The sequence below is a fragment of the Herpailurus yagouaroundi genome, unplaced genomic scaffold (genome assembly GCF_014898765.1).
Source record: "Herpailurus yagouaroundi ecotype Mexico unplaced genomic scaffold, PumYag 142, whole genome shotgun sequence".
NCBI lineage: Eukaryota > Metazoa > Chordata > Mammalia > Carnivora > Felidae > Herpailurus > Herpailurus yagouaroundi.
Window position 1 is genome coordinate 27,703,270 of NW_024412397.1, and position 26,391 is coordinate 27,729,660.

The window sequence follows — 26,391 nt, forward strand, 5'->3', positions numbered from 1 at the left end:
ATTTTATTTTATTTTATTTTATTTTATTTTATTTTATTTTATTTTATATTTTTTAAATTTTTTTAGGGAGTGCCTGTGGCTCACATGAGTGGGGGAGGGGCAGAGGGAGAAGAAGAGGGAGAATCTTAGGCAGGCTCCACTCTGGGCATGGAGCCTGGTGTTGGGGCTCAACATCACAACCCTGGGATCGTGACCTGAGCGGAAATCAAGTGTCAGACACTTAACCAATGAGCCACCCAGAAATTTTAATTTTCTAAAAAACATATTAGTTTACTTTTTTTTTTCTTCAATATATGAAATTTATTGTCAGATTGGTTTCCATACAACACCCAGTGCTCATCCCAAAAGGTGCCCTCCTCAATACCCATCACGCACCCTCCCCTCCCTCCCACCCCCCATCAACCCTCAGTTTGTTCTCAGTTTTTAAGAGTCTTTTATGCTTTGGCTCTCTCCCACTCTAACCTCTTTCTTTTCTTTTTTTTTTTTTTTTTCCCCTTCCCCTCCCCCATGGGTTTCTGTTAAGTTTCTCAGGATCCACATAAGAGTGAAAACATATGGTATCTGTCTTTCTCTGTATGGCTTATTTCACTAGTTTACTTTTGAAAATTACAAACTGAAAAGTCTTTTGGTAATTGAGAATTGGGTGTAATGTGAATCAAAAATGAGTACACTTGCTATTTAAAACAAATACTAACTGGAAAAAGTAGAATAAAGCTTAAATTCCAGTATTAGAGTCATCAAGCTAGTTTAATGTCAATTGAAATAATGATTATTCTTTGTCAACATGATCTGGTTTTAAAGATGACTGTTTCTTTTCTACTTGGAGAGAAGGCAGTGGAGAGCTTTTTTCTTATTCATAAGACTGTAGTAATTCCTTTGAAATTCATTAATTTGTTCCTTTTTTCCCCACAAACTACAACAAATATATATTATTATTATTATTATTGTTTTAAAATTTTAATTCCAGTATAATTAACATACAGTATTACATTAGTTTCAGGTGTATAATATAGTGATTGCACAGTTCTACACATTGCTCACTGCTCATCATGATAAGTGTGCTCTTTAATCCCTACCAGTTATCCTCCACACCATCTGGTGGCCGTCAGTTTGTTCTCTATAGTTAGAAATCTGTTTCTTGGTCTGTTTTTTGTCCCTTATTTGTTTTGTTTCTTAAATTCCACATACGAGTGAAATCATATGGTATTTGTCTTTCTCTGACTTAATTTCACTTAGCATTATATTTTCTAGCTCCATCCATGTTGCAAATGGCAAGATTTCATTTTTTTATGGCTGAATTTAAAAATGTACATGTATACCACCTCTTCTTTATCCATCCATTCATCTGTTGATGGGCATTTGGGCTATTTCCATAATTTGGCTATTATGGACAGTGCTGCAGTAAATGTAGGGGTGCATATATCTTTTTGAGTTAGTGTTTTTGCATTCTTTGGATAGATACCTAGTTCTCTTTTTCATTTTTGGAGGAACCTTCACGCTGTTTTCCACAGTGGCCGCACCAGTTTTCATTCCCACCAGCAGTTTGCACAAGCGTTCCTTTTTCTCCACATCCTTGCCAGCACTTGTTTCTTGTGTTTTTGATTTTAGCCATTTTGACAGGTGTGAGGTGATACACCTCATTGTAGTTTTGACTTGCATTTTCCTGATGTTGAGTGATGCTGAACATCTTTTCATGTGTCTACTGGCCATGTGTAAGTTGTCTTTGGAGAAATGTCTGTTCATGTCCTGCCCGGTTTTTATTTGGATTCTTTGGGTTTTTTTTTTTTTTTTTTTTAGTGTTGAGTTGTTTACGTTCTTTATAGATCTTGGATCCTAACCCTTTATCAGATATATCGTTTGCAACTATCGTTCATTCAGTAGGTTGTTTTTACATTTTGTTGATTGTTTCCTTTTGCTGGGCAGAAGCTTATTTTTTTTATTAAATTTTTTTTTTCAACATTTATTTATTTTTGGGACAGAGAGAGACAGAGCATGAACGGGGAAGGGGCAGAGAGAGAGGGAGACACAGAATCGGAAACAGGCTCCAGGCTCTGAGTCATCAGCCCAGAGCCCGACGCGGGGCTCGAACTCACGGACCGCGAGATCGTGACCTGGCTGAAGTCGGACGCTTAACTGACTGCGCCACCCAGGCGCCCCCAGAAGCTTTTTATTTTTATATAGTCCCAGTAGTTTATTTTTGCATTAATTTGTTCTTTAATTCCCAGACTTTGTTTTCCCTCTTTCCCATCCCCAGTATTTGAATGCATTTTTTTTTTTAAGTTTATTTTTCTATTTTGAGAGAGAGCGAGCAAGCGAGCAGGGGAGGGACAGAGATAGAGGGAGAGAGAGAATCCCAAGCAGGCTCTGCACTGTCATCACAGAGCCCAGTGCGGGGCTCTAACTCTTGAAGCATGAGATCAGAACCTGAGCCGAAGTCGGACACTCAGCTGACTGAGCCACCCAGGTGCCCCAGAATATAACGTTTTTAAGAAGATCATTTTCCTCTTTTGGGTTGGTGAACTTAGGATGACAACTGTATGATTTCCAGGATAAGAAAAGAATAACTTAGTATAAGTGAAATCAGGCAAATCTGTATCTGTCTTGGAGAAGATGTTTGATCCCCTGCAGAGAATATAAAATTATTTTTCTTTCTTATGGTTCTAGGGCTATGCACCACCACCTAAAAATGGGATTGAACAGAAGCGCCCTGGACGCCCTTTGAATATTACATCTTTAGTTAGGTTATCTTCAGCTGTGCCAAACCAGATTTCCATTTCGTGGGCATCAGAAATCGGAAAGGTAAAGACTCTCTTCTGGGTAGCCTGAAAGTGATCTCACTAGGAGCTGATGTTTTTTCTTAGCTCATGCTACTAGCTCTAACTTGTCAGTTTTCTGATTGTAATCTCCAAGAAGCAGTCATTTTCAGTTTGGGGTGAAGATGTAGAGATTCTCAAAGTTAAAAAGTTTAAGGTTTCCTGAATGCCATCTCTTTATTTTCTTGGAAAAGAAGTGAGTGTAATTACAGTATTTCTTAAGGAAATTGTTTAATCACAGTTGTGTTTGTGTGTTTAAGTGGTGTTCTAAGAAACTGGAAACTTTGGATGATGTTATATATTTATGAAGGGGAACAAAGCTTTATCAGGCTTTGAGGAAAATGTTTAAATGCGCTCATGTTGTGGTTGGAAATAATCCATTCCAAGCTTTACATGAACAGCTTCCTCAGATAACATGGTGAAAAATACATTATTTTTTCATAATGTAGCTGTCCCTTCCCTAACGTGCATTTGGGAACAGGAGTTAATTTGTCAAAGTTCTTCTTAGAAGAAAGCCAATATTGGGTTCATTCAAAGATTTGCTCAAGGCCATGTATGAAGTGGTCTCTTCTTCCAGAATTAGAACTTTGAAACTCTGGATTTGAAGTGTTAATTCACCTCCCTGAATTATGAAAATACATTATTTTTTCAATACCTTTATGTTTGAACCTGGCTTTCTACTAATTCTTAGTCTCAAAATGTGTTATATCATTTATGGGGTACTGACTAATACAACATGGGATTTCTATTTTAGAACTATTTGTTTATATTTAGAAATAATAGAATGGCAAAAGAGATTTCAGTTAATTTCTGAACATCAACTTTCATCTTGCTGTTTCATAGAGGTAAAGGGTAATATTCCTATTATATGGATGGAGAAATCGAGTCCTATGTTTATAGCAGGAATTTTGTGGTTGTGTCACCAAGGCAGTTGCAGAGCTGGACATAAAGAATATTTTGTATTAATATTTGGACTATAAAAATATTACTGTCCCTTTAATGATTGTTTTCTTGAGCTTTCATATTTGAATTGTTACTGTTCACTTGTCTTTATTATCATAGGGCACTGATTCCTAATATTTTTCATTTTCACAAACTGAATGTGTAATGTAGTGAAGCATTGGATAAGGATTCAGAAAATTTTGGCTTAGTCCCAAGTTGGCCCTTGTTTGATTTTAGCAAAGTTGCTTAATTTCCTGAGGCCTACTTAACGAATAAGTAAAATCTTGAGAATGGGTGTTGTATGCAAGGAATGTTGTTAAATGAGCAAGTATTAAGGCTTTAAAGCTTAGGAGAAGGATTCAAATAGAAGAGTATATCTTTTTGAAGTAATTATTAACTTGCAGATTTTTGAGTAAATGATTGTAGACATGGAAGACCTGGGAGGGTTTTTTTGCCACATAATGGGAATAATATTCTTTCCTTATAATTAAAATGATTAATTGACTTAAAACCTGCACACTATATATATTGGGTACTCCTCAGATACTTAAAAGGACTGTTGCAGAACATTAAAAATAATATTTAAAATACTTGTTTTGGTAACTATTAAAAGTATTCCATTTATTGTAGAATCAATTGAATGAATATATGTAGTTAAATTGCAAGAGATTTTTAGTATGTAGGTAAAATTATATTTCATCTCTTCATAGCTCTATAAATAGCTAACGAAGGTTCCTTTGTGCCAGATCCTAGAGGTATGGGATTGGATGCTGTTTTTTTTTTTCTGGGCTTGTCTTTTTGATTTTTATCATTTTCTCCGTGTGTCTTATTTACTACAGTAGCTGTCCCTTCCCTAATGTGCATTTGGGAACAGGAGTTAATTTGTCAGAGTTTTTCTTAGAGGAAAGCCAATATTGGGTTCATTTAAAGATTTGCTCAAGGCCATGTATGAAGTGGTTTCTTCTTCCAGAATTGGAACTTCGAAACTCTGGATTTGAAGTGTTAATTCACATCCCTGGTGTTTGAACTTTTTTTCTGCAGTGGAACCTGTTCTTCAGTGAAAATATTCTGACAGTTCCAATACATAAAAACAGAACAATTTTAGTTAGAAGTAGGCATGAGAGGGTACATTCTCATTCATATCATCATTGCCCCTAAGATAGCAGTTTTGCTAAATTAGAAACACAGTTTGAAAACTACTGATATATGTTATCTTTCACATGGATGTTTTGAAGGGTTAAGTGATTTAGAAATACCTTTAATATGATTGAGTTTTTGTCTTTTGTAAAATAGCTGAGTTGATTTTTTTCCCTTCCCAGTCATTGACCTTCCTGTGAAAGTTATCTTGAATGTTATTTTTAGCAACCAGAATTTTTAGACAAGTATTTTTTTGTAAATAGGCTATTATCTCTTGTCTTTAATACAGATTATCTTTCTTTGTAGAATTACTCCATGTCTGTATATCTTGTACGACAGCTCACGTCAGCCATGTTATTACAGAGATTAAAAATGAAAGGTATTAGAAACCCTGATCATTCCAGAGCACTAAGTAAGTAATGTTTGTAAGACTAAGCATATGAGATGCTTTAATGGGGAGGAAAAAAAAAAGCAAGCCTCACATATACATCAATACAGGAATAATTGGGAAGAATTATTAGAAACTTGAAATGAATTTTGAGTTAAAAGCATTCTAAGAACAGAGCCCTCTAATGTGCAAAACCATTCTCTTAGAAATCACTCCCAGTGGATCAATTTTAAAATCTCAACTAGTCTGATTTGGGTGTTTTTCATGAAAATTTATTTAGGTAAATGTCAGGTTGGTGGTAATTTGGATGCATACATTGACTTGCAAATAGAAATGCAAGTCTTCAGAACCTCCAGTGTGTAATAGAATGTACCTTTTAAAAAATTCTAAATAAGAGGCTCTTTTTGCAGAAGAATGTTGATAACTATCAACAGTATTTGCCTTCTCAGATGTTTTGTTTTATGTAATAATAGAGAAAAAAGTCTAACCCAAACTGTAAATAATTCAGTTCAGTAACTTAATTCAATTGAACAGATATTTTCCTGGGAAAGAGAATATTTTCCCTCAAATTACCTTCCATACCAACTGAATGAACGGGAAAGGAAAAGAGGATCTATAGATTGAAAAGGGAGCCAAGTAGGGCTGTTGAAATGATGTTGCGTTTCTTGTACTTAAACCATCCTCATCTCCTGAAATGACACAGTATCCATCTTCCTGCCTGGAGCGGGAAGCCAGAGAAGCCCGTAGTTCTTCTTGCTTGCCCTGTTCGGATTCAGCGGCCTTCATTTCCTGATGTATTCTCAGGATGGTGTTGAGAATTAGGCACCTAAAGGCCACACGTATAATTGTTAGCTTGTGTATACAGTACCTTGTATCCATCACCTGGTCAATAAAATTGCAGAGACATTCCACGTCCATTGTAGTTTTCAGTTGTCAAAGGAAGTGTAAGAATATTGTGCCCATTCTGTTTACAAATTACTCCCTAATAAAGTTATGAGTGTGTGTGAGGAAAGCGTTAAAGCCCAGAGTACTGCTGGTTTCCAAGTGCCTTTCCTAACCGTTGGATTGTTCTGAAGCCTTAAGCAGATTTCTGTTTTTGAAACTCTTCCTTACCTGCAATTTTACTTTCTTTTTTTTTTTTTTCCAACGTTTTTTTATTTTTGGGACAGAGAGAGACAAAGCATGAACGGGGGAGGGGCAGAGAGAGAGGGAGACACAGAATCAGAAACAGGCTCCAGGCTCTGAGCCATCAGCCCAGAGCCTGACGCGGGGCTCGAACTCACGGACCGCGAGATCGTGACCTGGCTGAAGTCGGACGCTTAACCGACTGCGCCACCCAGGCGCCCCTCCAATTTTACTTTTAAAAGGAAACTTAAAAATTCAGTTAAACATGTGATCTAGAGTTTGCAAGTTTGTAATGCTTAAACCTGATACTGGAAGTAGGATTGTGTTTTCAGTATGTTAATCCTTAATGTTTCGGGGGTTTTTATGTTTTTATAGTTGGTTGACCTATTGGAAATGTTTGGGAAACGTATCAACAATAAGATGATATATATTTCTGTAATTCTGTTCATAATTATTACAGTTCGTTGAAAAAATTTTTAAATGCTTTTTCTTTCTTTTTAAAGTTAAAGAAAAACTTACTGCAGATCCTGACAGTGAAATTGCTACAACTAGCCTCCGGGTATCCTTGATGTGCCCTGTAAGTAACGCAGCAAGACATTCTGGGGTGTTTCGCTTTCTATGAATTACTAATTTTCCTATAAAAGTAAGTGTGGAACGAATGGTCTATTATGATAGAATTCTGAACTTTTGTTGTTTTTCCATTCAGGAAGTTTAATGATTAAGCGTTATAATTCTAAAGAATGCAGACATTGTTTAAGCACTAACTGAACAAGAAGAGACCTAAAAGATTTTATCAAAGAGGGAAGAGAGCTTTATTTAGTAGGTTCAAAATAATCTGTCAGAGTTTTTTGCTCTAGACCATCCACAGCTAACAGTAAACGTATGTAGAGAGTTGGCTCCTTTTATCGGAATATAAACAGTATTGAAAAGTAGCAGTAAAATTACCAGTACCTGATAATGCTGACTGATAGTTCTGGTTTAATGAGTTAGAATGTGTGAGATTCTTAATCTATAATATACTTCAGAGTTGCACAATAATTTTTGTTTTCTTGAGAGAGCCCACACACACGAGTGGGGGAGGCACAGAGGGGGGGTGAGAGGGAAAGGGAGGGGGAGGGAGAATCTTAAGCAGGCTCCCCACCCAGTGCAGAGTCTGACATGGGACTCTGTCCCACCACCCCTGGGATCATGACCTGAGACGAAACCAAGAGTCAGACGGTCAACCGACTGAATCACCCAGGCACCCAAGTTGCACGATAATTTTTATATCTCTTTACATAGAGGCTAGGGGTAGAAATCAGTCAGGAACATTCAGATTCTCCTATATGCTTGGTACTGAGCTAATTTCGGGAGAAAATACTGAGGACTTGATAGGAAGTTGTCAGAAAGTGAAGAGTCTAGTTTGAGAGATAAAGCTAACTCGTACTTACTGCATGTAATCTTGCTAATAGAGTACCAAAGAGATGGGAGGGGTCAGGAATAGTGAATGACAGTTTCTTTAAAATCAGTACTGTTGGAGGGGACCCTTTCCAGATGTGAGGAGCTTTATGAGAAAAGTCCTGGAATCAGGAGTGTAGTTTTGGGAGCAACTCGTGACCAGCCACCATTGTGAGAAATGTACAGTATTTTACATGGAGAGAGAATTGTGTCAGAGGGAGGGGGAGAGAAGGGAATATTTTGTTGAGTTCCTATCATATGGTCCTTAATTTAACTGTCTTAGCAAAACTTTGCAGATGAGAAAACTAAGACTAAAAGAGGTTGGCTAACCCAAATCACACAGTTAGTAGTAGAACAAGGATAAAAATTTTGATCTTCTGACATTATTCCAGTTCTCAGAACAACATGCCATAATGCCAGACTGGGCTGAAATATATCCTGGTTATAAGTCCACCTCTCTCTCACCCTGGAAAGTGGTGTCTATAGATATCTTTCTTTCTGAGTTTATTTTTTTAATTATCATTAACTTGAACTAACTTAGCTTTATTGAAAAGGATTAGAATTGCATGAAATTGGGATTGCTTAGAAATTGGGAATCTCTGGTTATTAGACCCAGAGTGAATGTCTGCAGTCTCAGGAGAGGGGGGGGGAACACAACTCATGCCCCGATGGGGAGGCAGAAGCCCTGTAGGGCTTGTGTTTGGACCCGGGACCTCCTCTTCTACTTACAAGACCTTGAGGCACGAGTTCTTCTGAGTATCTTCACATTACCCTTTCCTCCCTCTTGTGTTAAAATTGATACTAAATTGAAACACAGGAAATTGTCATTCTGTTGGTCAAAAACAGTTGAATATTGACAGTTCTTTATGGTTTAACACTAGTATATCGAGTAAATGTTAATTGCTGGCTATATTCTAGGCATAGTCGCTATATGGGAAGGGAATTCATGTTACCTTTATTGTTTTCTTTTTAATTTGTCTGCAGCATTTGAAAAATGTTTTATTTTAAGAGAGAGAGAGAGAGAGAGAGAGAGAGCGCGAGTGAGTGAGCAGGGGAGGGGCAGAGAGAGAGGGAGAGAGAGAATGCCAAGCAGGTGGTGCACTGTCAGCACAGAGCCCAATGCAGAGCTTGAACTCATGAACCGTGGGATCACGACCTGATCGGATATCAAGAGTCAGATGCTTAACTGACTGAGCCACCCAGGTGCCCTGTATTATTTTTATGCTTTAGTAGCAGAATGTTCGGTCAGGAAGAAAGTGCTTCGATATAACTTACCTGAGGAGTTCTAACAGTTGCATGATGCCATTTTCTGTCTTATTTTCTTGGCATTTGTTTTTTATTCTTTTAATTTGTTTCCTTTTTTTTTTTCTTCAACCACTGTGCCATTCTGTATGAGAACAACCAAAACAAAACACAATAGCCCAACATACTAATGGATTCTCAGATTTTCAAAATAGTGAAGGTGGTATATCAGAGTGGTTCAGGTTCCTTCTGTATAAGAATAGGGAGCAGTTTCTTTTCAGTAAAGCTGACCATGTTTAAGAACATTAACATTTCAATTTTTTAAAGAGATGAAGTAACAAGATCCTGCTTTAAGTTTATTAAATACTCTCTTTCTCTGCTGACAAGTGAAACAAGTCTGTTCCTTGGACTGTGTTTTGAGCTTAAGTATTCATCCTACCTGGTTTGTTCAGCACTAAGAAAAGCATGAATGGTTCTTTTCAGGCTGTGGTAGTGGTAACATGAAGTTGAAGCTAACTGTAGGATATGATGCAGTGAAACGAATGACAGTCGTTTTTGAGGAAGAGACAGTACTGGTATTAATTGAAGAAAGCAGAAAAGAGTGCAGCTAGCTGGCTGTGGAACTAACACAGGATGTGGTGCAGTGGTAGGAAATAGAGAAGCACAGAATGGATCGTAGGCATTTGGAAGGATAAGAGGTGAACCCTGGGATAGGAGGCAAAAATGAGAGAAAATGATAGCTTTAAGGTAGTGGCAGAGATGTTAGTTATATTTCACAGTATGTTTATAAAATGATTCAGAGTAGACATGAATCTCGATAGTGGGGAGCACAGTCCAATGCCTCTCTCCTTGGGACCTACGAAAGGTAATTTTACAGTCATTATTGAAGGTGGGATCTGATTGAGTGTGTGTAATTATATTTCTGAACACAGTGAATTTTACACAGGAGTTGTATCGTAGTGATAGCAGCTAGTGATTTTCAGTCTGTCCTGCAGACATGGGCTGGGTGGCTGGGGGATAAACAACGAAGCTGGGTTTGATTTTAACTCTTAAGATTCTGACTCATATATAGCTTGGAACCACTGATTTGGGCCATTTTTTACTTATACACATTCTTTATTAATTTAGATAGATACTGATTAGACTATAGTAGAGTGAAAATCAAATTAGACACTCTGCTTAACATTTTACCCTGGTACTTATTTAAAAAAAAATTTTTTTTTAAATGTTTGTTTATTTTTGAGAGAGATTCAATATTTATTTTTGAGAGAACAGGAGCAAAGAGGGGCAGAGAGAGAGAGAGAGAGAGAGAGAGACATAGAAACCAGAGCAGGCTCCAGGCTCTGAGCTGTCAGCACAGAGCCTGACGCTTGAACAACCCAGGAACCGTGAGAGGATGGCCTGAGCCGAAGTCAGATGCTTAACCGACTGAGCCACCTAGGTACCCCGTACCCTGATACTTATTTTTAAATGTTTGTTTATTATGTTGAGAGAGCATGAGTGAGGGAAGGGGAGAGAGAGAGAATCCTAAGCAGGCTCTGTGCTGTCAGCACAGAGCCTGACACGGGACTCAAACCCATGAACCATGAGATCATGACTGGAGCTGAAATCAGGAGTTGGACGCTCAGCTGACTGAGCCAACCACACACCCCTTACCCTGATATTTATAGCAGCATTATGTGGAAATGGCCCATGTGTCCATTGACTGATAAATGGATAAAAAAATGTGGGGTGTGTGTACACACACACACACACACACACACACACACACACACACAGGAATATTACTCAGCCATAAAAGGAAAGAAATCTCTCCATGTGCAACGACATGGATGTAGCTAGAGCATTAATGCTGAGCGAAGTAAGTCAGAGAAACACAGATACCATATGATCTCACTCATGTGGAATTTAAGAAACAAATGAGCAAAGGGGCAAAAAGAGAGGCAAACCAAGAAACAGACCCTTTTTTTCTTTTTCATGTTTTTATTTAAATTCTAGTTAGTTAAGCTATAGTGTAATATTGGTTTCAGGAGTAGAATTAAGTGATTCATTACTTATAATACCAAATGCTCATCATAACAAGAGCTCTCCTTAATACCCATCACCCATTTATCCCATCCCCCATCAACCCTCAGTTCTCTATTGTGAAGAGTCTCTAATGGTTTGCTTCTCTCTTTTTTCTTTCCCATGTGTTCATCTGTTTTATTTCTTAAATTCCACATATGAGTGGAATCCTATGGTATTTGTCTTTCTGACTTATTTTACTCAGCATAATATACTCTGGCTTCATCCACGTCATTGCAAATGGTGAGATTTCATTCTTTTGATGGCTGAGTAATATTTCCTTGTGTATATACCACATTTCCTCTATCCATTCGTTAGTCGATGGACATTTGGGCTCTTTCCATAGTTTGGGTATTGTTGATAATGCTGCTATAAGCATCAGGGTGCATGTACCCCTTTGAATATATATTTTTGTATACTTTGGGTAAATACCCAGGAGTGTAGTTGCTGGATCATAGGGTGATTCTGTTTTGAACTTTTTGAGGAACCTCCATACCATTTTCCAGAGTGGTTGCACCAGTTTGCATTCACACCAGTGTAAGAGGGTTCCCCGTTCTCCACATCCTCGCTAGCATCTGTTGAGAAACAGACTTAAAAAAAAAAAAAAAAAAGGTTTTATTTATTTTTGAGAAAGAGAACACAAACAGAAGAGGGGCAGAGAGGGGACAGAGGATCTGAAGCAGGGTCTGCACTGAGAGCAGTGAGCCAAGTGTGGGGCTCGAACTTCCCGTGAGATCATGACTTGAGTTGAAGTCGGACACTCAACCGACTGAGCCACCCAGGTGCCCCAAGAAACAGATTCTTCACTACAGAGAACAAACTGATGGTTAACAGAAAGGAGGTGGGTGAAGGAAGGGAGAAATAGATGATGGGTATTAAGGAGTGTATTTGATACGGTGAGCACTGGGTATTGTATGAAACTGTTGAGTCACTGCATTGTACACCTGAAACTAATATTGCACTGTTAACTGGCATTTAAAACTTAAAAATTTTTACAAATCAAAAAAAGTGTTGAATTGGTTGGGAACCATTTCATTCATAAAACAGCACCATCATCTGACTAAATAGAATGTTTTATTTTGTTATTTTTTTATTAGAGACATGTGCTAATGGGGAGAGGGGCAGATGGGGAGAGAGGGAAAGAGAGGGAAAGAGAATCTTAAGCAGGCTCCACACTTAGTGTGGAGCCCCATGCGGGGCTCAGTCCCATGACTTTGGGATCATTATCTGAGCCGAAATCAAGAGTCAGGTGGTCAACCGACTGAACCTCCCAGGTGCCCATTATCCATCAGACATCTGACTAAATAGAATTTAACACATTCAAAATTTCTTTTACTAACACACCATGATCAGAATTAGGAAATTGATCACATTTGGCCAGATGGTAAGAAAGGCTTTTTTAACTTGGGAAATGCTCATTAACTCTTGAGAGACGGTAGAGTAGGATTAAATTTAGGATCATTAACTTGCACAACAGTGAATGTTTTCAGTTCTGTATGTTGTGGAAATTCTGAGGCAGTGACAGGAGAAATGAAAATGGCACTGAAGAAGATAAAAAGCAAATTCTCAAAGTGTGACCCAGAGATACTTGGGGTCTCCTGAAACTTTTCGAAGAAGTTCACGAAGTCAAAGCTATTTTTATAATAATACCAGGACACAGTTTGTCCTTTTTCTGCTCTCATTCTATCCTGAGTAGACAGTGGTGGTTAACAAGGGTCACTGCTGGTGGTGTAGTGTGTACTTGTGTATTCTTGTTTTAAAAATGTCTGCTTTAATTTCTGTAGTAAGTATTGATTAATATATACATAAAAATTATTTGAGATTCTCGATTTTTAAGAGAGTAAAAGGATTCTGAGGCCAAAAGTTCAAGAACTAGTAGCCAAAAAAAACACAGTAGGCCAAGTTAGAGCATTATTTTAAAGGAATAAATTTTGAAAGTTGACAATTAATACCTACTTTATTGTAAAAGTATTCAGATAAAAAATTTTTAATTGCTTAAGTCTGTTACTCAGAAGTAACATTATTACTAATGGTATGAAATACATCTTTCTAGATTTAACTTTATTGTTCATAATCATGCATGTTTATTGGAAAAAATTGTGCTGCATGCACGGTTCTGTGCTTTACTTTTTTTAAAATTAACAGTATATCTTAAAAATTAATGTGTAGATGTATCTTAGTCACTGGAGGTATTTTGTTGATTGGGTATGGTGTAAATTACTTGTTCAACCTTTTTAAAAAAAGTTATTATTTCGGTTATTTCTAGGCACTAGATTGTGTAAAAAAAAAAAAAAAAAAAAAAAAGCAATGATGAAAGATTCCTAAATAAAACACTAGCCACTAGAATCCAGTACTTTAAGAAGAATCCAGTTTTTTAAAAGAATAATATGTGATAACAAAGGGATGCCTCTTAGGAATGCAATGGTTTGATTTTAGAAAATCTATTAAAATTATTTATATTAATAATTGAAAGGTGGGAGGGAACCCCTGTGATCATCTCATTAGGTGCTAAATCCATTCCTAACAGAACAAAAACTGTTAGCAAAATTGGGAAGGATAGATAATTAAAAACCGAGAACCAGGACCATGTATGATGTAAAAACTAGGAGGGTTCTCATGGAAGTGAAAAACATTTGGGTTTGCGTTCTAGCTCCAGCCACTGTGTCTCAGTGAGTGTGGTGTCTGTAGTCTCATGTAGCCTCAGCATCTTCATTTCAAAAGCATTAATATAGGTACTACTCTTTCTGGAGTCATAGGGTTGTTATGAAAATTATGTGAAATTTAGGTAAAACTCCTTAGCACACAGTAAGATTCTACATCACTTAAGGGATAATTTGTTATTAAAGGAAGGGAAAACATAGCAAGTATCATAAGAAGAGAAATTGCCTATTTTAGTTCTATTCTCACTTTTTTTCTGCCTTAAATATTGAGTTGTTTGTGCTACATACTTGTACGAATCACGGTAACTTCTAAGATCCCGTTTAGAATTCTAGTTAGACCTCAGATGGAGTCAGCACAGTGATCAGGAGTATAGACTCTGGAGCCAGGGCTGCTTGGTTCACATATTGGCCCTGCCACTTTCTGACTTTGCAATGGTCGTCATTACTTACCCTCTTTGTGCCTCAGTGTTCTCAGGGGCGGATGATAATATAGATGGATCATGTAGCACACTTGTTAGGTTTAAAAGCTCACTAGGATTAATAAATATACTCAACGTTGCACTTCGCGTGTAAGTAGAACTGTGCAAACATTAGTTATGGCTGTGATGATGGCTTGGCTACATTATTTTCTTTTTAATTACAAAATAACCAAATGTTCATTTTAGGAGAAAGAAATAAGAGGTAAACCAAAAGGGAAAAAAAACAAACAGGAACATTCTAAAAATCCTACCCCTCAGGCAAAGTTAACGATGTAATTTTGCTGTGAATTCTTCTGGACTTAGAGGGCATATGAAGAAGTCCTTCCTTCCTCCCTTTTCTCCCCTTTGTTCCCTTTGCCACTTTCCCCGTCTTTTTCCATTTGTTCTACCATCTGGTCAACAAATACTGCGCATATGCTGTGTGCCAGGTACTGTGCTGTGACACTTGGATTATAGTGGTGAACAGTGACGTGGACTTTGTCCTTGTGGAGTTTAGAGTCCATAGTGGGAGAAACACATTTTCTGTCAGAATAACAGAGAGCTGGTCATAAACTGATAGGTTCTCTGTAAAGGAAATGTATAGGGAAGGTTGTTGAAAGACTCTGTCTAATCTGGGTGTGTGTCTTGATGTTGGTGTACCTCTCCCAATTGGAATAAGAATTGAATAGAGCACTGAATTATATACAAGTACATTGGAATATCAGCACATGTGATTATACACAAGTAAAACATTTTTGTAAATAAAAAACACATTTGCAATTCATATCACATACACGAAGCTGACTTAACGTAAAGCTTCTGTAGATAAATAACCAAAGACTAATAGCCAATCAGGAAGGAGAAAAGGTTATGTATAGACTGCTCTTGGAAACACAGATAACTCTTAGAAGTAAAAAAGAACAGGGCACCTGGCTGGGTGAGTAGATTTCAGCTCAGGTCATGATCCCAGGGTCATGGGCTTGAGCTCTGTATCGGGCTCTGCACTGAGCATGGAGCCTGCTTAAGATTCTCTCTCTCTCTTCCTGCCCCACTCCATACTCACTCTCTCACTCTCTAAAAATAAAAATTAAAAATAAGCTCAGCTTCACTTATAATAAGGGAAATGTAGTTCACAATTATAATGGGGTGGTTTTCACTTATCAGATTGGCAGAGATCAAAGTGAATTTAATAGGACTGTGTTGACAAAGTTGAGGGGAACCAAACTCATTAATGCACGTATATGCATAAATCAATACAGTTTGTTAGTATGACAGAAATCACAAATGCACTTTCCCTTTGACCCAAAAATATCACTTCTGGGAGTTTAGCCTATAGTTATTTATTACAGCATCATTTGTAGTGATAAAATATTAGGAACAATTTAAATGTCCATCACCAGGGGAGGGTACTGGTTAAGTAAATAATGATCATTCATATCACGTACTTCACATCAATTATATCTTCATATCATGGTAGCTTTTTATGTACTGAATATACGTGAAATAATTATTAAGTTGTATTATGTGACAGATGGCACAGAATTGTGTGTATTGCTTGCCACCATTTATGGGAAAATGTATTTTTAAAATACACACTGGGTTATACATAGAATATCTATGAAAGAGCATACAAGAGGTGGGTAATAGCGGTTCCCTCTAAACAGGGTAACAGGTGAGAAAGAGACAGGTTTTTGTTGTATATATATTTTTTTCTGCCTCTGAATTTACGTGTTAATTATTTTCAAAAACTGAAATGGGCTTTTGTTTATTTTTTTAAAATGTTTATTTATTTTGAGAGAGAGGGAGAGAGTGCAAGCAGGGGAGGGGCAGAGAGCAAGGTAGAGAGAGAATCCCAAGCAGGCTCCACACTGTCAGTGAAGAGCCCAATGTGGTACTTGAACTAACAAACTGAGATCGTGACCTGAGCTGAAATCAAGAGTCGGATGCTTGCTTAACCCACTGAGCCACCCAGGTGCCCCTGAAATAGTCTTTTAAAAGTCATAGGGCAGTGAGTGAACACAAATAATATATGTAGTGATCTTGATTAGAAAGAAATTCTGGTTTGAAAATCTTTTTCATTTTGATCTTCTTGTGAGATCTTTTCAGACTTTTATGACCGACTCTTGCCTTTGAGGCTTTGCTACCCTTTCTGAAAGGTTTCCCCTGTTGTCTTCCCTTTCTGTAGTTAGGGAAAATGAGGCTGACGATCCCATGCCGTGCAGTGACTTGTACACATCTACAGTGTTTTGATGCTGCCCTTTATCTGCAAATGAATGAGAAGAAGCCCACCTGGATTTGTCCTGTGTGCGACAAAAAGGCTGCCTATGAAAGTCTAATTTTAGATGGGTAAGTATATCCCAGCATAAGTGTTAGCTGTGTAAACATGCAGTACAGCCTCGTGTAACTTCTAGTCTAGCATCATGTTATCCTTTTTATCATTGGCTTTGTTTTGCTAAATTTCACGAGGGATATTCGTCTGTTCCTTTCTTGTAATGCCTTTGTCTGGTTTTAATACTACAGTAATCCTGGCCCCATACAAATGAGTTGGGAAGTGGTGGTATTTTGTCTCCTCAAATATTTGGTAGAATCCCCCAGTGAAGATGGTTGGGACTGGGGTTTTCTCTGTGGTAAAGTTTTTCACTACAAATTCAGTTTCTTTAATATATGTGGGGTTCCTCAGGTGATCTGTTTCTTTCTGAGTGAGCTTCAGTCTGACCAGAAGGTTGTCAGTTTTACTGAAGGTTGTTAGCCTTTTGTTTTGATTGATTTTCCTCTTTTTCTATTTCATTTGTTTCTGTTCTTTGTTGTTTCCCTTTTTGTGTGTACTTTCATTTTAATTTGCTCTCTAGTTTTCTTTAGGTAGAAGCTGAGGTTTGATTTGAGTCCTTTCCTAATAGAAGAAGATTAATGCTATAACTTTTCCTTCAAGTACTGCTTTAGCTATATTCCACAAATTTTATTAATTTTCATATTCAGTTCAAAATACCTTCTAATTTATGTTTTTATGTTTTCTTTGTCTCATTGGTGGTTTTGTTTAGTTTCCAAATATTTGGGCGTTTTCCACAGATTTTTCTGAAGATTCAGATTTCATTATGGTCATAGAACATAATTTGTATGCTGAGTTCTTTTAAATTTATTGAGGCTTTTTAATGGCCCTAATGCTCCTTTCCCCACCCCTATGACATTTTTTCTTGATAATAAGCTTATAAATTATTTTTTGTATAATAACCTTTATATTTGCTCATGTCTGTTTTGTATGTTATGCTGGAGGTTGCTCTTTACTACCAGTCCTGGCTAGGAGGCTCCAGGTGTCTATTTAGTCAACTGGTTTCTTAGATGATTCTCAGTAAACCCTTTAAAGATCTAAAACCTAGGAGGGGAAGGGGGGGGGGGGGTGTGTAACAGCTGTTGTAAAGTGTGAAGTATTGAAACACCAAAACAAACAAAAAGGTCAAATAGCATCACTTTTGTCTCCAAGGCAGTATGTGTTACTTAGCTCACCTTTGAACAAAGCCATGGATTACATTTATGCACTTCTTAATTGGTTTATAGGCTTTTCATGGAAATTCTCAATGACTGTTCTGATGTGGATGAGATCAAATTCCAAGAAGATGGCACTTGGTGTCCAATGAGACCGAAGAAAGAAGCTATGAAAGTGTCCAGCCAGCCGTGTACAAAGATAGAAAGTATGTGCAGGATAGCCACGGAGAGCAAAGCAATGAGACCCCCGCACCGTTGTCTTTATCGTTAACTTTGGCCACTAGACCTGCATTTGGAGCTTTGTTTGTGAACTGTATCTTTTGATCGTCTGTTACATACGTAATTTCCCTCAAGCAGTTTTTACTCTTACCTTAAGAAATTTGGTAAAGTGTATGTCACCTTATAATTAGCTTTTTCGTAGTATATTTGTCATATATAAAGTAAATGAAATAATCACCTCAAGTCATTTTAATATAATGTGTTTGTTACAGAGTGAAAAGTTATAAATGACATTTTTATGGATAGCTTTCAGAATTTTTTTGAAACTTTTGGGGGAAACCCCAAGTTTAGGTGTCCTTAGACCACATAATCCATCAATGGAGGGTAGAGGCAGGTGCTCACAGGTTAGTTGCTAACAAAGTGAACAGACTGTTTCCATTTCTTTGTGGGAAGAAATTTGACCATTGGCTTTACCTAGGATGTATGCTTAACCTTCAACTCCCTATTATCTGCCCACACTGAGTGGGGAAACTAAGGGACAGTTCTAATAATTGAACCCATAGGTGAACTGAATGTTTCTTCTTATCTGACCATGTCCATTCACTGCATTTGAGTTTTGTGTTGATTATATTTGACATTCTAACAATATAATGAATAGTGAGTATTCAGAGTAAAAAGTAAAAGATTTATGTCACTATTAGTCATTCTTTTGGGGCACCTGGGTAGCTCAGTTGGTAAAACATGGGACTCTTGATCTTAGAGTCATGAGTTTAAGCCCCCATTGGGCATGGAGCCTATTTAAAAAAAAAAAAAAAAAAACAAAAAAACTCCTTCATTGTTACCGAACCTGTAGGTAGAATGATCGAGGTTTCCCTCATCTTTGAGAAGAATAGTGATTTAGTTGAGTAGTTGCTGCTGCTTTTCCACTATCAGCCAGCCTTAGTTTTCTGTTAAACAGATTATAGGGCATAATGTAATTTCTGTGAAATGGTGAGTTAACATATGGTAGGTATATGTGGGCAGAAAGGAGAACCTAAGTGATCAGTAGATGGTTGATAAGAAGAGCTTCAAATATCTGAATAACTTAAATGAGAGGTTTGGAGTTTTTTCAGTTCATCGAGGTGAACATTTTTACCCAGTTTTGGCTTACAGAGAGGGGCCTATACATGCTTTGACATGGGTACCGCTTTGCTGTAATGGAAGTGCCTGATTCTGACTCAACACTGCCACACGTCTATGAGAATACACAGCTAGTGAAGCCACATACTTTTGTCTGTGACTGGAGATTGGACCCCTAACCCCAGGCTGTCTGTAAAATGATTGCTTACCTGGGGAGACAGCTTGAGCAGCAGGATTTGAACAGATTTTTTGGCAGTACTGGGGAGATAGCTAAGAGCATGCTGTCCAAAGGAGGCTTTGACTCTCTGGCAGGGCATAGAGCTCACCTTTTCTCCCAGGTGAGCAGTCATTTTATAGATAGATGTCCAGAGTTAAGGAGTTAGTCTCCATCCATAGAGCAGAGTATGTGGCTTTTTACTGGCTGTATATTCTCCTGGATGTGTATTGCACCTTTGATTTTTTTTTTCTTTTCCTTCTCTTCCCTACATCAGGTTCAAGTGTCCTCAGTAAGCCTTGTTCAGTGACTGTAGCCAATGAGACAAGCAAGAAGAAAGTGGATGTTATTGACTTGACTATAGAAAGCTCTTCTGATGAAGAGGAAGACCCTCCTGCCAAAAGGAAATGCATCTTTATGTCAGAAACACAAAGCAGCCCAACCAAAGGGTTTGTTAATTTATAGTTCACTATTGTTTATTACACTTGGAACTAACTGTTCTTGGTATAGGTTTGTAAATGTCTCTTTGAGAGTTGCATAACCGTAGAAGGCTATTTTAATTTGCCTTTGTTCATTTGAAATCTTTTCAAGAGAGCACATTGTTTAAAGGAAAGAAAATTTTGATGAAATTATTTACATCTTTGGGAAGTGAGAGTTCAGGTCTTCTCATGTCTGAGTATTTATTTCATATTTGATCCTTTTTGTCATTTTCTTGAACCAATTTGTAAGGAGTATATTTGGCGTCACAGACCAACATGAGGAAGCCTGGTGTAAAATGGAGTGTGGAATTGGGAATCTAACAAGTGTGGATTCCAATTTTGACACCATTGCTTACTCGTTCTATGATCTTGGATGAAATACTTGTTTGAGCCTCTTTTTTTGTGTTCTGTAAAATGGGGTTAAATGATGCCTACCTCATAAAATTATTTTCAGGTTTCAGTAAGATAAGGAAAGAGTTAAATTGATTGCCTTCCCTTTTCATCCTCTCCAGGGCAAACTATGGGCAAGTAAATGCATTCTAGCATGTAGTTTTTATGATTCATCTGGTAGAAGCTGTTACTGTCCTGTATAGTGACAGGTCTGAATACGTAGCAATAGGTGCTTCTAAAAAATTTTGGAACCTGCAAGAAAGTAGCAGAGGGTTCCCTTGACATTCCTTGAACATATTGTTTCAGACTTGGGTGTGCCAGTCTTGTCCTTTGGGCCTCTCAGTGCACTTACTTTTTCTAATGGCTTTATTGGGTCGTTACTTATATACCATAAAAATGTCCTGTCTTAACTATTAATTGCCCAGTTCATTGATTCTAATAAATTCAATTGTCCAGTCATCATCATAATTCAGTTGTAGAATATTTCTAACACCTAGTTAACTTCTCTCTTGTTCATTTGCAGTTAATCCCCATTCATACCCCTAAACTAGGCAATTGTTGATCTTCTTTCCATCTGTATGAATTTGCCCGCTCTAGACATTTTATATAAATGGACTTCTACTCTGCATTTTGCTTTAAAAAGTCTGTGAGTTGCAGCTACCCAGCTCGTTCCATGAAATCAACATAATTCCTAGTACCCAAATGAGATTTGTACATTAACAACCGTACAGAATGAAGCTGGCTCATATTAGAAAACTCCATGAGAGTTCTCAGTTCAATCTTAGGAAATCATTTAATTGTATATTCAAACAATATCCATCCTTAGGACAAAGTAGGGTACCTTCAGGAATGCTTTATTATTAGGAAATACATTGATAAAATGAATCTTGTCATAAGGATGACTGTGAAGTCATCTCAGTGGATTCTGGAAAGGTATTTAGTTCATCAGTAGCCATTCCTGATAGGAACTCTTTGAAATGTTAGAATTCACAATGGTTTGAAAGGTTTACCACTCTAGAGCTGATTGATTCTTAGGCTACGTTAATGAAAGAAGCATAGTGTCCAGGAGATATACCCATGCTAGTTTTATTCTGTTTATGTCTAAGTGATTTTCACTTAATACCATCTTAGTCCGTGTTGATCATCAGGAGATGAGAACAGGCTGGTAAACTGTGCAGATTGTAACGTGATGGATGGTTGGGTCTACGGACTGAAGCTGTTAAACCAGGACAAGAGAATATGTGAATGTGCGAATATCTTGTAATTCTTAAAAGGGAATCGTTGATGAAGAGGATTAAGTTTATTCTTTGTTACAATATTTGGGAGATCTAAGTCCAGTGGAGGAAAAGATAATATGGAAAGACTTTCCATAGGAGCTGAACACTAGGAAAGTTGATGTTTTATACTAAAATCACATCTTCTGTGTCGAGGTAGAGTGGATGCCACCTGTCCCAGCGGGTGTCATGGATCCAGACTTATGCTGTGGTTAGGTCACCTCTGTAATCCTTTCCAAGTCTTAATGCTTTTCTGGTTTTGTTCCTGGTCTTCCTTTCCCTATTCTGTCTTGTGGCTCAGCATCCAACATTTTCATGGTTTTCCATTGCTGTAGAAGTTTATCATAGGACTTCTTGGCCAGTGATAGTAAGCAAATGAGAAAGAATAGAGAATAAGAAAGCAGGAAAAACTTGCCTTCAGTTAAATCCCGGAGATCTGAGCAGTTATTTTTTAGGAGGTACTGTTTTAGTAAAAATTACTCTTAAGAACAATTTCACAGTGCATCAAGAAGTAGAATGCATTCCACCTAGACATAACCTGTGTTAACATTTTGACGGGAATCCTTTTAGCCTCTCACCTTATGTACCTACTGTAGTCCTTAAATGCATCATACAGTACCAATCAGAAGAGACCGACACCTTAACCTAAGACTTAGAGAAACCTCTGATATTTTTGTACATGGAAAGATAATTTTAAATATCGTATCCCTACCACATTCCCTGAGCCAATGAATGATTGCTTTGTCATTAATAAGGTATTCTAAAGACAGAAATAGACAAGAATAGAGATAAATATGTATTTCTGTGGATTAAGACTCATTAGCAATTGGTAGCAAAATTGAGTCTTTTTTATGCTTGTATGATAAATTGGGAACATACAGGGAATTTCAGGTTTATGGATAAATATTCAAGTTATTGAACTGTTAACTCATTTTCAGACATCTAAATGTGGGCCAACTATGATGAATTCCATGATCCAGTGCACATTGTAGAATACTATTTGCTGTCCAGCAATGTTCCAGCAGTATCTTTGTGCTGTGATGTTATAGGTAAAGCTACAAAAATTTCAAGCAGATACATACACGGGCATATGTATACATTAGGCATATGTACCTAATGTATACATATGCCTGTGTATGTATTTGCCAATTCCATGAGGAGGCAGTAACATGTTACAAACTTTAAATTTTTCTTATTACTTTATAGCATCACATTTTTATACCCACAGTTCCGTCAGATATAGCCATTTACCTTTCTCCATGGTCTCTGTTATTCCATTTTTATAAATACATCTATTTTTTGCATAGACATTAGAATCCTTTACCTTTCTGAATGTTGTCTTTGTGAATATTCTGATTAAAACCATAATCTGCTACCAGTACATAATTTGATAATGGTAACAAATGGCTAATTTACCCATTCTATAAAAATTGAATTTGTGTTAATGGTTACAAAGTTCAGCTAATAGAAATTAATCTACATTAAATAGTTTTTCAGATGTTTGCTGAGGTTTTAGATGTTGATCTAATAATTTGTAGCTTCATTGGATTTTGACATTTTCACATATTGTGACAGTCAGTGTTTTGTATTGGAGAAACAAGGAGTAGTTACTTAATCATTTAAAGTTTCATGTTATGAGGTCAGAACCTATGCAATAATTAGATGTTACTGTGATGATAGTGAGTTGGGACACTGACTTGACTCTACAGGTGTAAGTAATGGGGCTTGGAGGAAAGGAGTTTTGTTATTGTCCCCTATAAATCTGATTCAAGTTCAGGGTTCAGTTCAGGGTCAAGACAAAAGACACTTTCAGTATGAGATATGAAAGAAAGAGAACGGGGAGCAGGAGGAAGGTAGGCACAGACATGCATGTGTGTGTGGGGGGGGGTGTGGGTGTCTGTCTTCAAAAGCCTATCTCTTACATTTAAAAAATACGATTAGGATATTAATACTATGAGATAGAATAATCAGAGCCACTCTTTTAATCCCTTCCTCAGCATGAGCACGCCAGTCTCTTTCCTTTTTACCCCCTCTGCCCCGTTTCAGATACGTATTCCCATGTTGATGGTAGGATCACGTGTAATTTGAAAATGCTTTTGGTGATTACTTGTTGTACTTTTCATCCCTGTAGAGGACCACTGTTTTCAAACCTCTAGGAAAAGATGTGTTTTAATACAACATAACTTATTTGATCTCATCCCCAGTTTGTTCTTTCCCCCTCCAGAGAATCTGCCTTTTCTAGTATTGTTCACCTCCTGCTTGTGATTTTAGGTCTCTAGGTAACAGTGGAGACCAGGAAGCCTTCTGATTCTAAGTTAGGCAGGTTGCTGTTTGGATGATGACTTCCATCTTCATCTACCTCTGGAAAATGTGTTTGAAATGCCAGGCTTCTGTTAATTGTCTCAAGTGTATTGTTCCCGGTGGGTCCACTTTTAAGACTTCGGAACTCTGACCTGTGTTATTTATTCATTATTCTGAGAATAACACAGTTGTCGACGTAGCCATATATGTACTCTGAAGATGCCTTCCTTTTCCACATTTCCAGTGACATCCATATTTTTGACAGATAGTGTAGAGTAAGAGCTGAACAAGATCCTCGTGTCATCATGCAAACTGGTTTTAGAATGACTCCAGTGCCTAAATAGGTTGTGATTATTTAAATGGTTTGAGGTTTAAATTGAGGTCATGAAATATTTTGTCAGTTGTTTAGGATATGAAAAGTGTCATGAAACCATGTCATCAATTCTTACCGTTCGTATTTAATAATCTGAGCAGTGACAAGAAGAGTTCCAGCCAAAGGAAAGGACGCCTAGAGGTCCTGACGGTCCTCTTGGTCTAGCTTTGTGACCATGGTCCTAAGTTTCTGTTGGCTTCGTTTTTGTAATGGTCCCTCCCAGCTACATAATTCTGTGCCTCTCTCATGAAGCTTATAGTAAGTAGTTCATTGGCAGTGCTTTGGGATGCCAGCATTAATGTCCCTATGTCTCTGTCCCCTCTCCTTTTTTTTTTTTTAGTTAATAACAAAGTTGTATTTTTCAAAATGTACAGTTGGTGGAACCTATTTATGCCTCTTTACTAGCGGCAAGGCATCTCCACCCTTGGTGTTTCTGGTGTAAATCACTTGAACTCTATGTTTTGAAAACAGTTTAAGGAGTCCTTTACTAAGGAGCTCCTGAAGGGGGCTGCCCTGGCCAGGGATTTGCAAATCTTCAATTTCTTAGAGACAGCCGCTGGGGTTAGAGATGGGAACTTCCTTGCAGAGTTTGTCATATGTGGCCTTGTCAAACAAGACCAGGTTAGTGATCTGAGATCCCAAACTTTGCCTTTGGACTATTTCTTTTTTGGTCTTGCCCCCAGATTGGTTCAGTGGGTCTTTGCCTTTCTTGTCTGATTTGCCTGCCTGTTTTTCTTCTTGTCGTCCTTGGGTGGCATCAGGAAGCTCAGAGAGTAGCTGCTACCACTGCAGCCTCACTAGGATGATGGCTAGAAGGGATGGCCACCATCAGCCATAGGGTCCATCACATTGCTTATACTGTCTTGTAAGGTTTACTGTCTTGTTTAACCTGGGCTAAGAGAAAATGAAAGCTCAATAGGAAGAATGCAAAATCATCTCTTTATTCCTGAGCATTAGAAAAAATATGATTAACTAAACTGCTTCTTGAAATTATAAAGCTGTAATTGTGTGTGTGCGTGCGTGTGTGTGTGTGTATCTATTAATCAGTTAATGTATTTTTAAAGTGTATTTAATTTGTATTCTTAGTAGCATGATTAGTTAATTTCAAAGTCTATAAACCCTCTTAGAGTAGATGATATCATAGTAACTTAACATTTTTATTTCTGGATGTTTTATATTAAGTCTTGAGAAATCATCTTATTCTAATTTCTGATTGCTGCCTGTCGTCAGGTTGGCTGGCGTTAGGATTGGCAATGTTGCCTCAGGTGACTCTCAGATAAGATTGCTAGTAATTAACATAGTTCAAGTTAGAATGGAAGAAATTCTGGTTGAACTGTATATAATAGATAGCTTTACTTATAAAGGTGCCATGATTTAAATCCAATCTTAGGAGGCCTCAGTTTATTTCTAACTTTTTTTTTTCTTTTTTTTAACGTTTATTTATTTTGAGAGCAAGAGAGAGTGAGTGAGTGAAAGCAGGGGAGGAGCAGAGAGAGAGGGAGAGACAGAGAATCCCAAGCAGGCTCCACACTGTCAGCGCAGAGCCTGATGTGGGGCATGGTCTCGTGACCTGTGAGATCATGACCTGAGCTTGAAATCAAGAGTCACTTAACCGGCCGAGCCCCCCAGGTGCCCCTCTAAGTTTCTTTCTAGATGCAGTTACTAATATCCACATCCATGTTACACATACATTCATAAAAGCATATGTAAAATATATTTCTCTCTGTGGATGAAAGTTTTATGTATTCCTCCAGCACCGTACACTATGTTTTAATGCCAACTTGCTCTTATGTCACAGCTGCTGTTGAGAGCCAGCATACGTTCATGTTAAAATGAAGACTGTTATGAAAGAGGAGAGTAGAGTGGAGTACTGTGTAGTGAGTAGCCGCCATGTAGTTGTGTTGAAACTTAGTGCGCTGACGACTGAGAATGCCCGGTGGTGCAGCCCTTCTCTCCTGTGAACTAACAGCCAGATTGTTTGTAATTTCCCATGCTATTTAAAACAGGGTTCTCATGTATCAGCCATCTTCTGTAAGGGTGCCCAGTGTGACTTCGGTTGACCCGGCTGCTATTCCGCCTTCATTAGCAGACTACTCAGTACCATTCCACCACACGCCAATATCAAGCATGTCATCAGATTTGCCAGGTATGTGAAGAGTTGTTTTCTTTTGTTACCAAGTTTTATTTGTTTTTCCTCTAAATCTGTGGAGCGAACGTAGTGTTACAATTTAAATGGAAATACTGAGGAAATTTGAAGCCTTCATATAAAAGTATGT

The 26,391-nt window shown here is 37.7% G+C and overlaps 1 protein-coding gene and 1 pseudogene across 8 annotated transcripts in view; one reads left to right on the top strand and one right to left on the bottom strand.

Annotated features, from left to right (window-relative positions):
* PIAS2 (protein inhibitor of activated STAT 2) overlaps positions 1–26,391 on the top strand; it is a 96,949-nt gene that overhangs the window by 58,976 nt on the left and 11,582 nt on the right. For all 8 annotated transcript variants that reach the window (XM_040478896.1, XM_040478897.1, XM_040478894.1 and 5 more), the window contains exons 6-12: positions 2,665–2,799; positions 5,199–5,304; positions 6,909–6,982; positions 16,452–16,612; positions 17,819–17,952; positions 19,576–19,747; positions 26,122–26,261. In XM_040478896.1, coding sequence (XP_040334830.1) covers positions 2,665–2,799; positions 5,199–5,304; positions 6,909–6,982; positions 16,452–16,612; positions 17,819–17,952; positions 19,576–19,747; positions 26,122–26,261 — 922 coding nt within the window. The remainder of the gene's footprint in view (positions 1–2,664; positions 2,800–5,198; positions 5,305–6,908; positions 6,983–16,451; positions 16,613–17,818; positions 17,953–19,575; positions 19,748–26,121; positions 26,262–26,391) is intronic.
* On the bottom strand, positions 24,500–24,873 carry LOC121033228 (40S ribosomal protein S25-like; annotated as a pseudogene).